At 37.4% G+C, this 15872-nt stretch overlaps 1 protein-coding gene across 1 annotated transcript; it reads right to left on the bottom strand.

The window, feature by feature from the left end:
• Positions 1 to 8836: 8836 nt before the first annotated feature.
• On the bottom strand, positions 8837 to 12502 carry LOC137745073 (fasciclin-like arabinogalactan protein 16). Its single transcript, XM_068484946.1, has 2 exons — positions 10886 to 12502; positions 8837 to 9269 (listed from the first exon to the last, which is right to left on the bottom strand). Exons 1-2 carry the CDS (start codon positions 12396 to 12398, stop codon positions 9196 to 9198), a joined length of 1587 nt encoding a protein of 528 aa, XP_068341047.1. The 5' UTR covers positions 12399 to 12502; the 3' UTR covers positions 8837 to 9195.
• Positions 12503 to 15872: the final 3370 nt, after the last annotated feature.

Below are 15872 nucleotides of genomic sequence, written 5' to 3'. Positions count from 1 at the left end.
ATGGTCTCTAAATTAATTTTTCAAAGTAGGCCTAAAAATTTCTTAAAACATTTCGTTAACTCAACATGAAATGATACAAAAATAATAGATTTCAAATCAATTCGTCAGCGAGTTAGGTTGTTATCAAGGTCTAGACATTAGATATGAAAATTTATTGCATAACCCTGTAACTTGACATAAAACGGCACGATCCGTTAATGAATCGGGTCGTTATCGAGTCAATTGTTAAGAATCCGTTAAGATCACGGATTTGACACAAAACGACCCGTTATAATAACAAATATGACATAAGAATGATACGAACAAGATAAACACAACCCGTTTTCTAGGTTTACCCCAAAGAAATTAAAACAAAAATTTTATCCTAGCTTTGACTGTTGCTAAAGGGTCCTACTACCTAATTTGGAAAGGTGACCGGTTGGTAGCAGCTGCCACTGATCAATCAATCATGCTAAAAAGGTTGAATTTATCGGTGCAAAACCGCATTTTGTTGCTCTGAAATTTGGGTTTCTTGTCTTTACATTTTAGGTAGACTTTAGCTTTAAACCATTTTGTGCTCTTTCTTCTTCTTCATGGGCACGAGTTGAAGGGCATCATAATTTGCTTTCTACTTGCCCGTGAGTAAAGACTAAACCACTTTAAATGTGACATGTGCTGTTAAATACATGTGTTGCAACAGTGTGAACGACGAAGTTGTGTTTTTGCGTTAATATTGACAAATTGAAAAACAAAATCAATTTTTTCAGTTGGGCATTTCGTCGAACATTTGGTATGTCTGTCATAATCTATCGAATTATAATGCGTTCATATCGACTGATATCTATATATGTCAAGCTCTTCCGAAAGGCCATGCTGAGTTTTGTATAGATATATTGAGTGTTGCCGACACATCTTGTTGAGGATGTCGACGCGTGCTAAATGCTATTGAGATCTGTTGAACATGCATTCTATCGAACACTTGACGAACACAAATAAATTTTGTACTAGACATTTGAACAATATCTGGAATACCTTTACCATTATTTGTTTCTAGCTTCTGAAGGGTCTTGATGAGCATAAATAAATTTACGCACGGGTTGCAATATAGTGAAGGTGGAATTTGAGTTTTAAGGTCGGTATTGATAAATAAAACACATACTGTAACACGAATGAATTGAGTAATATTAAAACCAAAAACATCGTTATATAACGGTCAATTTCCATCTTTAGACAATAAATGTAAAATTACATGTTCCACGTGGGGACAAGAGAGTGATGATTGCACATCTAAAGGATCTAGGTAATATGTTCCTTTTAAAAATCGAGTTTAATATGCTTAAGTTTGATTAGAAAGAACAAAAAGAAATCTTATAATATATATATTGAGCATGCAAAGAAGGGGTTTTATTTAATTAAACAACTACCATAATTGACCAAAATCTTTTTATTTATTTTTTCTCAATTGATTACACAGTGACAAATAATACCAACTAATCATACCATGCAACACCACCAACTTGTGATGCCTGGATTTAAATCCTGTAGCCAACCACCACCTCAATATTCTAAGTTAATGCAAAAGAAATTTAACAAAAAGATCAATTCATTTATTTCTATTATTTGGAAGAAATATTGGCAAAAAAAAAGACTAACACAAATATGGCAAAATGCTATTTGCACTTTAATGTTTTTGTATCTAAATTTCAAGTACATAATAACTCCTCAAAGAAATTTGAGTGAAGTTTGGAAATATATATACCAACTAATTAAATCGTAGCCTATTTCTTTTATCGAGGTGTCGAATTTGAATCTTTCTCTTGTATCAAAAAGTTCAATCTCAATATGTTGGAAAATAGTAGCTTAAAATTAGTGGTAGCGCATGAAAATTTCCGGGTAAGTAGCCGGTGAACTAGAGCGACCGGTTGGCGTAGTTAGATTCAAAAAGTGGTGCACCTATCTCAGGTGATCCGACGCCTAAGTCACATTGTTAGTTTCTTGTTTCAAGTTTGTGTGGGTTTGATTCTTGTTCATAGACAAAATTACACCATAGAGGATTCCGAGTTTATAATTTGTATTAATGCAAATGGTGGATTGTTACGGTGGCGACACATTGGCAGACAATGCTAAAAGGACACAAGAACTTTGGTTGTTTGATGCGCAAGGAAACAGGTTGAAGTTTTGATTCACAAGCAAAGCGATGGAACAAAAAGGATGTTGTTCATGCAAACATAGTAACCCAAAACAAAAGAATCAGAAAAACAAAGATAATAATTAAAGAATGAGTATGTAATTACAGTTTTGATAACAAATCAGGGGGGAGAGAAATCAAGAGGGATATGGAGATTCTTTTGTTTGGGAGGGATATCCAAAGAAATCCCGCAAGCCAAACGCTCCCTCAGTTTATACATTCATTCGTTCATTATTTCATTTCCCACTGCCCTTGCTGGGTACAGCTAGTCGAATTTTGAGAAAATATCTTGGAATTTTTTCTGACAAAAATAGAAGATATTGTCTAAAAGAGGTAAGAATTGATGGTGGCCTAGCATTGTCCCATATTAGAAAGTAAAAACTTGTCCCAAGTTTACGAGCCTAGTATTGTCCCATATTAGAAAGTAAAAACTTGTCCCAAGTTTATGAGCATGTGTTAAACTGTAAGTAGCAAGTAAGTGAGAATAACTACTTCAACGGATTAAACCAAAGTGTTTTCTCATCATCAAAGGAAGTTCTTAGCAGAACGCCAAAAAAATAAAAAATAAAAAATAAAAAATCATCTTATCAAACTGCAATTTGTTCTTTATACTTTTACAAGGGAAAATTTTTAAATAGACTTTTGCAATACTAATAACGACTATCTATGTTAACATCAACACAACACGGAGTTTTAACATTTCAGGTCAAAATTGGTAAAACAAAATTTATCAAGATATATGAAAGAGTAGATGGACTCACCCATTTTACTTTGAAAATTGTAGAGCCTACCGTTTACCATTTATGTATAGAAAAAAATCGTCTAACATCACCTTAGTGAAAAAGATAAAGAAAAGAAAATATAATAGAATAGCTTCGGAGTTGCTCTTTTGTTCTTCTGCTTTTGATTTAGTTTTTTTTTTTTTTTTTTTTTTTTATTTTTTTAATTTGTTTTAAATTTTAACAATGTTTGGACACATGTTTAATAAAGTTTAGGCTTCCATTAGATCAAAATCTGGCTAACATGAACCCCTTAACGGAAAGGGATCCGGAGAGGATCCCTTCACCAAATTCTACCAATCAACAAATTCGAACTTTTGAAATTTTATTCAACAGCTAAAAACCGAGGACTTCTTTAAAAGTTATAATAATTTTAGCCGTTGCATCAAATTTCAAGAATCTAGATTTGTTGATTGGTAGAATTTGTTGATTTGTATAATTTGGTAAAACAAATGACACAAAATTAATACTAACATGACAAACACGATCCGTTTACCAGATATATCCCAAAGAAATTAAAACAAGAATTTGTTCCTAACTTTGACTAATGCTACAGGGTCCTACTACATAACTTGGAAGGGACCGGTCGGTAGCAGCTGCCACTGATCAATCAATGATGCTAAAAATGTTGAATTTATCGGTGCAGAACCCCATTTTGTTCCTCTGAAATTTGGGTTTCTTATATTTATTCTTTAGGTGGACTTTAGCTTTAGACCAGTTCTTGTTCTTTCTTCTTTCTTCTTTCTTCATTGGCACGAGTTGAAGGGCATCAAACTTTGCCTTCTACAAGCCCATGAGTACTGACTAAACCACTTTAAATGTGATAAGTGATGTTATTAACACACTATGTTGCAACAGTGTGAACGATGAATTTGTGTTTTTGCATTAATATTTTACAAAATGAAAAACAAAACCTTTTTTTTTTTTTTTTTTTTTTTTCGGTTGGAAATTTCGTCGAGTATTTGGTGTGCATGTTATATGTTATCGAGCTATGATGGATGCATGTCGGCAGAACAAAACATTTGTCGAGTTCTGCCGAAAAGCCATGTTGAGTTTTGTTGAGATTCATTACCGAGTGTTGTCGACGCATCTTGTCGAAGGATGTTGACGCGTCATTTCAAGTGATGAAGATATATGTTTATCATATATTTCATCAAACACTTGATGAGCACAAATGAATTTTGTACAAGATATTCGAACAGTCCCTGAAAGACCTTTACCATTATTTGTTTCTGGCTTCTTGAGGATTTCGAGAGCATCGGGGTCTCTATATGAATTTCTCCTTGTGTGTCAAGTGGTGTAATTAACACACATGTTGCAATAGAGTGAATGCTGAACTTCCGCTTTTGGGTTGGTGTTGATAAATAAAACATGTGATGTAACCAGTGTTTAAAATATCGATTTCGGTGGAAATATCGATAGGTAAATTTGTGAAAATATCAACGGATATATCATATATTAATATTGATATCAATTGCTTTTAATGGAAATGATGGAAATTTTCTCAAAAACATGGAAATTTAAAATTATTTGTTAGGCAATGTTAAATGAAGCCACAACTAGTGTTTGAAATATCCTGGATATACTCGATATTTCCACAGAAATATCCAAAAATTCAGGGAACGATATGGAAAGAGGGGAAGACTAAAATTCGCCCCACATCCACGATATTTCCAGAAATCAGTCAATTTCCTCGATATTTCAAGAAATATCCAGTGTTTGCAGACAATTTGCAAAAAGTTTGCATGAAATATCCATGAGCCTATGCATTCTTTAGTTTTTTTTTAAATTTCTTTCTTTGTGATATTAGTTTACTTCCATAAAACTTGTGTTGCTTTTATGATGAAAATTTCAATGAAGTTATGTACAATTTATTCTTTCTAGTGAAATGTTTTATTTTATTACTTGTCATTATAAGGAAGTTTTACTTCTCACATCACATACTTATCAATCTGGAGCCAAAAATAATCACGAAGAATATGGAGGTGACATGTGGATTCTAGGATTAAAAGGACAAAACTACCATCGAGGAACACCGGAACTCCTACGCACAAGCAGTGGACAACCATCCCTCAATCAAGTCAAAAGTGCCCAAAATAGGTATTGATTTAAAACTTATTTCATCCATCCTCATCAAATATTCTCCACAAGCTAACCCCCAAAATTTTCCTTTAAAATTATATTAATTAGCTAATTAATTGATTTATTATTCAATTAATTTATTAATTAGCTACAAATCATGAATCTCACCCAAAAAATCATCCAAGTGGCCGGTCCATCTCCTCCCGAAGGGGCTAGCCACACCCCTATATAAACACCCTCATTTTCTCCAAAACCTAAGTTTTACACTCTTACTAAATTCTCTAAATTCTCCAAACACTTTTCCCTCAAAATTCTAACTTTGGCATCGGAGGTTATTCGGCCAAAGCCCCCCCACCAATTCATTGTGGGAGGCTCTTGGCCTTGACCAAATGTGTTATTTGTTTTGTAGGTGCAATTTTGTCCAAGAACAAGGATGAAGAAATTTGCATCCACACACAGTATCTAATAATTAATTCTTGATTCATACGTGTATTATGGCCAGTGTTTAAAATATCGATATTGGTGAATTGAATAATATTACGGCAAGGGATCCTCTCTAGATCCTTTCCCCTTAATCCACCAAATCACGGGATCCGTGCCGTTGAAATTTAATCCAATGACTACAAACACGAGTCTACTTTAAAAGTTATAATAACTTCACCTGTTAGATCAATTTTTAACGGCACGAATTCCCTGATTTAGTGGATTAAGGGGAAGGGATCCTCTTATGATCCCTTTCTGTCACATCCCAACCCTCAGCTCCAACTATATTGTCCGCTTTGGCATTCCCTGCCCGAAGACAGAGCTACCGCACGGTTTTGTTTCTGTGGACCGGTACTCAGCCGTAGCCAGCGCCTTCTCTCCCCTCAGGGAGTCCACAAAAGGCCTAGTTGAAACTTAAGGTTGGCAATGGATATATAAGGCCCAAAGACCACGCCCTCACGGGCGATGTGGGATACTACAATCCACCCCCCTTAGGGAGCCCGACGTCCTCGTCGGCACACCACGACCGTGAGTCTGGCTCTGATACCAAATTGTCACATCCCAACCCTCAGCCCCAACTATATTGTCCGCTTTGGCATTCCCTGCCCGAAGACAGAGCTACCACACGGTTTTGTTTCTGTGGACCGGTACTCAGCCGTAGCCAGCGCCTGCTCTCCCCTCAGGGAGTCCACAAAAGGCCTAGTTGAAACTTAAGGTTGGCAATGGATATATAAGGCCCAAAGACCACGCCCTCACGGGCGATGTGGGATACTACACTTTCCGTTACTGTCACTTCCATTTTTTGACAATAAAATGCAAAATTACATGTCCCACGTAGGGACAAGTGAGTGATGATTCCACATCTAAAGGATCTTGGTAATATCTTCCTTTTAAAAATCGATTTTTAAATGCCTAAGTTTGATTAGAAAGAACAAAAAGAAATCTTATGATATATAATGAGCATGCAAAAAAGGGTTTTATTTAATTAAGCAACTACCATAATTGACCAAAATCTTTTTATTTATTTTTTCCCCAATTGATTACACAGTGACAAATAATACCAACTAATCATACCATGTGAAACCACCAACTCAACCACCACCTCAAGATTCTAAATTAATGCAAAAGAAATTTGAGGTCTAAATTCATATAACAAAAGGATCAATTCAGTTATTTCTATTATTTGGAAGAAATATTGGCAAAAAAAGACTATTACACAAATAATGGCAAAATGCTATTTGCACTTTAATGTTCTTGTAGCTAAATTTCAAGTACATAATAACTCCTCAAAGAAATTTGAGTGAAGTTTGGACATATACCAAATAATTAATTCGTAGCCTATTTCTTTTATAGGTAATTTAGCCAAAAAATCAACAAAAATTTTACAATTTAATCATATATCAAGGACATATTTTTATTTTGGACTTGATCAATGATATATTTTTATTAATTAGAGATAGGTCAATAATCAATGCCACATATGCTTTATGTCATTACCAATGGGGATGGAGGACATGGTGAGAAGAGCAATCGCCAAAGCAGGGAGGGCAAGCAGAAGAGGAGGAAGAAGAAAAGTGGGAGATGACGACTAAGACCTCTATGAAGTACCAACATAGAGCTAGGCCCACTATGTACCTGCCTACGCACATCCCAGCTATCACTAGCACTGCCTTCAATATTGACGGACTCGTCGCCATCTCTCTCTCTCCTCAACTTCTGAAATCGAATTGGAATTACTAGAATTGGGAGTCGGCAATGTTGATTCTCAAGGGTTCGACTGCTGGTGTTTAGTTGGGACTTGTGGAAGTCAAAGACATGTGCTTTCTCATCTATGAAAGGCTGTGAAATTCTGTAACTTCTTAAGGTCTTTACATCTATAAAGCACAATGGGGCGATGATATTGCAAAGTCAATGTGTGAAGAAAGAATTCATTAAATTAGGAAAACATTTAGATACCAACGATGAAACTTGAGTAGGATTAAAAACCTTTTATTTTATTTTAATTTTTTTGTAGTCGACTTGATGTATCAAAGAGGAAACAATTTCGCAAATTCTTGGAGCTTGACAATTTTGATCGCTAATTAAGCAATTGAAACTGTTTGAATTTTATTTCTCCCCTTTCACGAAACTGTTTCAGTACACATTTGCGTTTTTTCCACCACCGTTTACACGCCTACAATGCGAAACTAGAAAACACACACTATGGTCAGCAATTCAAAATCAAAAAACACAGACTTCTACGATCAACAATTGAAAACCAGGAAACATACACTGCATTGCAGTGTTTGAATCCAAATGTAAAAAATAGAACAGGAAATGAACACTGCATTGTAGCGTCTAAATCCAAATGTAGAAATCAAGAGTCGTGTGAGGTGTTAAGCATAGAAGGCATATGAGTGATGAAAAAAATAGAATCAGGAAACGGACACTTCAACACAGTGTTTGAATCGAAAAATAAAAAACAATACCAAGAAACAGACATTGCACTACAATGTCTGAATCCAAATATAAAAACGAGCATGTATGAGGCATGTGAGTGATGAAAAAAACAAAACTATGAAATGGACACTACAACACAGTGTCTAAATTTAAATGTAAAAAATAGAATTAGGAAATATGAGAAATTGGCTGTCAGTTGAAGTAGGTGCCAGCTGTAATGGCAGATTCTGTAATTTTTGTTTATTTTAAATGCATTTAAATGTCACAAATACATGATTGACCTATTTATAATTAACATAAAAATTGTTGATCTAATGTCAATATGGTAACTTTGTATTGATTTTATACAAAATCACCCTTCTTTTATCGAGGTGTCTGCGTTTGTATCTTCCTCTGGTATCAAAAGGTTCAACCTCAGTACGTTGGCAACTAGTAGCTTAAAATTAGTGGTACGCATGAAAATTTCCCAGTAAGTAGTCGGTGAACTAGAGCGACCGGTCGGCGTAGTTAGATTCAAAAAGTGGTGCACCTATCTCAGGTGATCCGACACTTAAGTCACTTTATTAGTTTCTTATTTCATGTTCGCGTGGGTTTGATTTTTGTTCATAAACAAAATTACACCGTAGAGGATTCCGAGTTTATAATTTGTATTAATGCAAATGGTGGATTGCTCGGGTGGGAACACATCAGCGGACGGTGCTAAAAGGACACAAGAACTTTGGTTGTTTGATGCGCAAGCAAACAGGTTGAAGTTTTGATTCACAAGCAAAGCGATGGAGAAAAAGGATGTTGTTCATGCAAACATGGTAACCCAAACAAAAGAATCAGAAAAATAAAGATAATAATTAAAGAATGAGTATGTAATTACAGTTTTGATAACAAATCAGGGGAGAGAAATCAAGAGGGATATGGAGATTCTTTTGTTTGAGAGGGATATCCAAAGAAATCCCACAAGCCAAACGCTCCCTCTGTTTATACATTCATTCATTATTCAAATCATTTATATAACATGCAGACTCATATCATCGATCATCCTACACTGCCATGCTTACCAAAACTCTGTTTTACCCCCCAAAAAACCGAACGTGTTTCGAAAAACAAATTACAACGAATGTAGAAGAAAGAACGGTATTTACCATTATCGATAACTGGTTACAGTGAAATATTCATCCTTGTTTTTTTCTTTCGTCGGGGCAGAAATTGTAATTTTGAGAGAGGGAGAGAGGGAGAGAGAGACGAGTATCTTCATTGACAAGTAGAGAAGTGTGAATCATGTCCAACAGCTCCAAGCATTCTACAAGCTACTTCCATCAATTTCCCTGAAAATTTAAAGTCGAAAACGGAAAAAATATAAGTCAACTGAATAAAACCTGTAATATCACATGCAAATATATAATAAATACCAAGGAATCACCACTTGGAAAACGGCATGAAATTCAATCCAAAAATATAAAAATTAAAACAAATTAAATAAATAAATGGGAAAAATTAAATAAAAATAATATGAAGGTCAGCTACTGAGCTGGGGAGGTAATGTGCTTGATAGACAGAACAAAGCCTGCCAGCTGACTTTTCAATTAGTAGGAGAGATTAGATTAAGGGACAGGCTGTGGTGTGGTGTGGTGGGTCATATCTCATTAGGTCACCGCTGGGTAATGCTTGGCTGGTGTCACATGGAAATTCCATGATGGAATAAGACCATTTCATATGATTCGGAACACACACTGGTGGAAGGGTCCCTCTCCTCCCCTGCACTCCAAGGTCCGTGATGTCAAAACTTTTATGCCTTTGCACCGACAGTCTTTGCTGCCTAGCCCTACCTTCCAAGCTTCCTCCTTCTACCCCCAAGAAAATATTTGTAGCCCTATAATCTTAGGTATGTCCTAATATCGGCACATACAACACGAGTAAAAGCGTCCTACTTTGTGTTGCTTGTGCAAAATTAGGGAATTAATAACCGTTGATTGATGTAAATCTCAAGCTGATAGATGGTTTGAGATGGTTTACATGTTAAGAAATACTACAACTTATATAGGGTTGTTGGGTGTCACCTTCTTGGGTATGCCCATGCCCATAAATCAAATGATAAATCTTAGAAAACCTCCATTAATCAATCAATGATCGCATCACTCCTAATCATTTGTCGCATTTAACATGTAATAAGCCGCCCCTTTTTTTTATGAATGAATTAGTACCAGCCCAGTTGTAAACTGATTCTCCAGAAACCAACCCACTCCGCTATCAATCAAAAACAAAACAAAATGACTAGTGAAATGTTTACTAGTTCCTAACCAAACCTCAAAAACAAATGCATTTTTATCAGCCCCTCACGACAACAACAAACATGAATTGAATCAATCAATAAAAAACGAAACAAACAAATCGCAGTAAAACAAAGCATGCAACTCCGGGAATTGCTAGCAGCAACCTTAGCAACCGTCATGAGATGTCAGCGAAAAGCTTTGGAACCGAGGATATCAACAGGGGAGGATGGGAGTGTGACTAATCTAGGGTTCTTAGGTGCCATATCAGAAGGAGAAGGGGTGGAAGAGGGTTTTTTGGCTTTAAAAACACAGCTGCAGATGCCATTAGCCTCTCTGAAACTTCATTGACATTACACCGATCAAACTACGGAAACTTGGAGAAATGAAGCCGATAATGAGAAAACTAGTGATAAACCATCCATAAATAAATCAATGACCACATCATCCTAATCATTGGTAACATCTAGTATAACATAACTGACCCATTTCTAAACTGTTTCAACCTACTCCACCATGAACATCAATCTCCAGTCCAATTAGACCTAATCCAACCTCAAAGAAAACATATTTTTTCATCAATTATGACACACATTACAAACCTAGTTACTAGCAAACACAAATTTAAGCAAGGAATCGAAGATGCAGAGAAAGAAAAAAGTTACTGAATATACCTCTCCTGGGCTTAGCAGCAACCTTAACAACCGGTGCAGATTTCTTCTCCGACTTGGCCTCCTCTTCCTCCGTAGGGTAAAGCACCCCGTCAATCCCCTGCACCGATATCCTCCCGTCCGTATAAATATCGGGATCAAACAAATACGCGGAAACGTCCCCCTGCCCAAATTTCACTGACCCATCCGCCTCCTGCGCCACCACCTTATGTGGCAGCCTCAGCGTGTCGTACCGCACTTTCCCGAACCTCTTTACCGAATTATACATACTCTCCTCCGTCTGGTACTCCGGTATGATGTGGTAGTACACAATCTGCTCCGGCGCCCCCGGTTCGCTCAGCTGGTCTGTCGTCAGTTTCGCCATCGCCTCGTCGTTCGGCGCCAGGACCGTCAGCACGTACCCTTCCGAAACCAACCGCCCCATCTCCGTCGCCAAAGACGTCAGATTCACCAGAATGTCCGCCATCTCATTGTATCCGCCGTAGTGGAGGAGAGTGTGGATGAAGTCCTTCACCTGGCTCTCGCCGTCGAAGTGGTGTTTGGGCCCGCCGGGTCCGGGTGCGGGAGCTGGAGCTAGAGACGGGCCGGGAGCCAAGGCGTCGTAAACCGGCAGAACTGGTGGGGCCCCGACTGGAACCGGAGGAGCCGGTTTCTTCAAGCGGTGGGTTCTGGGGTCGACCTCGGGAGCTCCCTCGGGGTGAATGGCAGATATGGTCCGAAGATTCCGTCGCCGGTTGAAGTCGTCCTCGACGGAGCGAGGGATTAAGAGGCGCTCGATCCCGTGGATGACGCCGTCGGGCCGGGTCACATCATCGGGTCCGATGATTTGCGCGGAGTTAACAGATTTGCGGCCGGTTGGCTTGTGGGTTGTCAAATGAATGTGCTCGTGGTTACCGGAGAGGGTCTTGTGGTGGTGACCCGACCCGGAAGGCCACTGGGCCGACCCGATGCGGCTGGGGATAATGTGGAACATGAGCAGCGTCTGGAGGGACTTCAGATTGCCCGGTTCTAGCAGGAACCTCTTGAATTCCGGGTCGAGCTGACGCTCGAGGGCCTCGTTTTTTGGGGCGAAGATGGTGACGTTGTGGTTGCCGACGGCCTCCTCGAGGGTCTGGAGGAGGAGGGCCTTCTCGACGAGCTCGGCCAGCTCGGTGTAATGCGAGTCGAGGAGGGCGACGAGGACGGAGTTGGAGTTGACCGCAGCGGTGGAGGATTTGTTGGATGGCAATGTGGCGGCGGCGGCGGCGGATAGGACGAGAGCTAAGACGAAGAAGAAGCAGCGACCATAGATCTGGGAGTCCATGGCGCCCGAAAGATACGGCGAACAACTCGGACTTGCTGCTGGGTAGCTGGCCTTGGTAATGTTGGAGTTGGAGTTTTGTAGTGGGAGTGTTTGGCGGCGGTGGGAAGTGGAAGTAGAGAAGTGGAGGAGGAGGAAGAAGAAGAAGAAGAAGAAGGAATAACAGGAGTTTGGGGTTTGTGAGATTAAGAGGCTTCGGAAGAAGGTGAGAGACATGAGAGTTAATTTTGTTGACAGCTAGAGGTGGGGACCACGCGGAGACTTCCTCTTTCTCTCTCTCTCTTTCATGGAGACTTCTCTCTCTTTCTCTCTCTAGCTTTCTCTCTCTCCTAGTGCTCACCACCACCACCTGGCACCTGCTGCTGCTGCTTCTCTCTCTAAAAGCTTTGGCTTCGAGATAGTTGAGTTGTGTGGAAGTGAAGCGAAGCTGGTGGAGTTGGAGTTGAAGTCGAAGCCACGCCAGTTGTACTTGTGTTTGATATAAAAATGTTGTAATAAAGAGGGGAGTTCTGTGTTGCGTTGTCAAATGAAACAATATATAATTTTTTTATTCAAAAAATTATATCTGTTTGATGCGATCGTACCAACTCAAATGCACCGTTTCTCATCATATTTGACGTTTTCATTTACTAATGTGTCAATTTATAACCAAATTACATGGTATTAATCCAATTCATATATTTTGAATTATAGGAAAAAAATTATTTTTATTTTTCGATGTACATCATTAGTTTGTCCATTACCTATGAGTATAAGGCAAATTGGATACCAAACATGATATACGTTGATGTGGTGGGTCATGACGACAGAGTCGCATGGTAGTTTTTAAGCGATACAATATGAGAGATTCTCTCATGCAATCAAGATATAATTTTAATGGTATCACCATCTAATAAATGTTTGTCATATATTCAAAATGTGTATTTATTGACAATTGACACGTGATAAATTGATTACATAATAGTATATCGCATGCACTATGAGTTAAAGGTCAGCTCATGACCACATATAACTCAAATCTACCATAGTTGTAATGCATATATAGAAGTTATTATTGTTACTTGTTAACAATTTATAAACTTCATACATAAATTAAATTTATCATGCAACTAATTACTTTAATGTGCTACTTAACTACAAGTCCGCGATACAAACTTCACACCGCTGCGTTGCCTTATATCTTTTTCATTTTTCATTTCTTTTTGGTAAGGGGTCGTTTGAGGGAGTAAAAAGAGATTTCATGTTTTAAGTGCTTAATTAGCTCATTTTATGCTGCAAAAACACAAATTAATTAAAAGTCCTCCATAATAAAAGATTGATTAATTTTTGGGAACTTTTATTTAAACCCATGCAACCTCTTTTTACACCTAACTTAAAATTTTAAATGTTAATTGTCTATTTTACCCTATTGTATAATTACAAAAATGAAATTAATAACAAAACTCAAATTTATCAATAAACTCAAACACTATAATTAAACCCTACGATCACTCTTTACTTATCTTACATTTATTCTGGCTAAAACCCTAATAGCTCTCATAGAGAAAAATAAGTTTTTCTATTGATGGATGGTGATTTTGAAGTTTTGAATCCTCCAATCAAGGTATGACTCAATTTATGAATTTTTTGTTCATTTGTTTTCAATTTTTTAGAGTTTAGAAGTTGAGTATTTTGGGTTTAATTTTTTTTTTTTCAATCAATCATGCATAGTTTGTTTATCTTTCTGCAACAGCAAATTGCTGCAGTCAGTCTCCCACTGTCCATCTACACCCCAAAAAATAAAAAAGACTAGTAGATATTGCAAGGACCTTGGATTTCGTTTGCTTCTTCTATTTTTTTTTTTTTTTTCCTTCTTCTTTGTCGGTGTAGTCTGACTACACCCCAAAATCATGGCATCAATGTAGCTATTGGTGCAAATAATATTGCCTAAAAGTCCTAATACAAAGTCTGCACCCCAAAAAACCAAGAAGACTTGTAGATATTGCCTCTCTTACTCTTAATCCACAAGCACACAACAAGTTCATTCCGCTGCCTCTGTGTCCCATCACCACGAACTTTGGCCATTTGTATCCCCATTTCGTTTCTTCACCGTCATCTTTCACACCTATTCACACATACCCAAAAAAAAATAAAAAAAAATAAAAAACCCAATTCCAAAAGTTAGATTCCTCTTGGTTTTTTGTTTCTTGAATTCCAAGTAATTAATTCGATGGCAAATGCCGAGACCTTGAACCAACCACGGAGAATGTACGGCCAGTGTGGCAGCATTTTCTGTGACTTGATCGAGGTTTGGAACATCAGAGACATGAACGCCCTTGATAGCCATTGATTTTTATCTTGCAAATTTGCAGACTGGCAAATATGCAAGCTATGGGAATTCAAGAAAAATGAGGACACAAAGAAAATTGGCACTCGGTTTTGAAGAACACAGAGGACAAAGCGTAGGGGTTTTGCACATCTGAAGAGCTGACAGAGGATTTAAACGTTGCATTTCCAGCACCATGCGTGAAAAATTCCTGACATGAGGACCTGAGAAATACAAAATAAGTGAGCAGCCATCATTGGTATTCCAAGAACCAACGACCTCAGATTTGGCGGTAACTATTCCGCAGTCAAGTGGCACAGCCTGCTGCGGCAGCTTTTGAGTTAAAAATCAAATGGGTGTAAAAATAAATCCACATATTGAATTGGGTTTATAAGGGTATATTAGGTATTAAATTTGGGTTTAAAAAGATATTAATAATTTTGTTAAAAATCAAATGAATGCAAATAAGAAGTTTGGTAAAGGTTATATGGGTTTAAATAAAAATTTTCTTAATTTTTTATTATTTTATAATCTTCCAGAGTGCATGTGAGTAGGTGAGAAGGGAGAAGCCGAAGCCGAAGCTTAAGCTTGTGGGTAGCTAAAAAGGCTTCACGGCAAGCCGTCGGTGTCCTCCGATTTTACAAAGAAGAAAATCACGAAGAAGGCCCAAAGTTGTACGCTAAGCAACAAAAACACCCTCCACGTCACTCTCTTAAAGCGCGCGTGTCACACTTTTCTTTCTCTCGTCTCGTTTATTATTAAAGTCCAGGACGGACGGTGACGTTTTCTCCACTGGCAGATTGCTTGTCAGCCTCATCCGGCCATCAAATTCCATTGTACACATAAACTAACACTATGTTTGGGTGAAGAAATTTAAGATTACTAAGGAATTTAAAAATGACGGAAATTGAAATGACGATATTTTATTTTCTAGAATTTGTAAATTTTCTTGTTTGGTTAACCTAAAAGAACAATGAAATTGAATACAAAATTTGTTATTTTTAAACTCTCAATCATAGAAATTGAGAAATGACACCTATTTACATGGAATTTCAACTTGGGATTTGGATGTCCCAAATTCCAAGTTTTTTTTCCATGCAGAAATTCTAAATTTCTATGCTTATAAATCCAAACAAGAGAATTGGTGCCTGTTAATTTATAAATTCTGACTTTTACCAAAATTCCATGTTTATTTCCCTTATCCAAACATAGTGTAAATGTTACAAATACATACCCCCGAGGATTTCATAATGTTTCGGTGTGCTAAATCAAAATTATAAATCACTTAGTATTATGGTTTGATAATATTTTTTTTTTTACTTGTAAATATAAGAGGTTTTTAGGTTTAATTCTCATCAAAGATTTAAACCACATTATTATGATAG

This window comes from Pyrus communis, chromosome 9 (genome assembly GCF_963583255.1).
Source record: "Pyrus communis chromosome 9, drPyrComm1.1, whole genome shotgun sequence".
Lineage (NCBI taxonomy): Eukaryota > Viridiplantae > Streptophyta > Magnoliopsida > Rosales > Rosaceae > Pyrus > Pyrus communis.
The sequence above is the reverse complement of the archived record's forward strand: the minus strand, read 5'-3'. Positions and strand labels throughout refer to the sequence as shown.

Coding starts and splice junctions, on each gene's coding strand:
- LOC137745073 (XM_068484946.1), bottom strand. CDS start 12,398: ATGTCTCTCACCTTCTTCCGAAGCCTCTTAATCTCACAAACCCCAAAC. Junction 9,270..10,885: donor TGCTGCTAAGCCCAGGAGAG/GTATATTCAGTA, acceptor TTAAATTTTCAG/GGAAATTGATGGAAGTAGCT.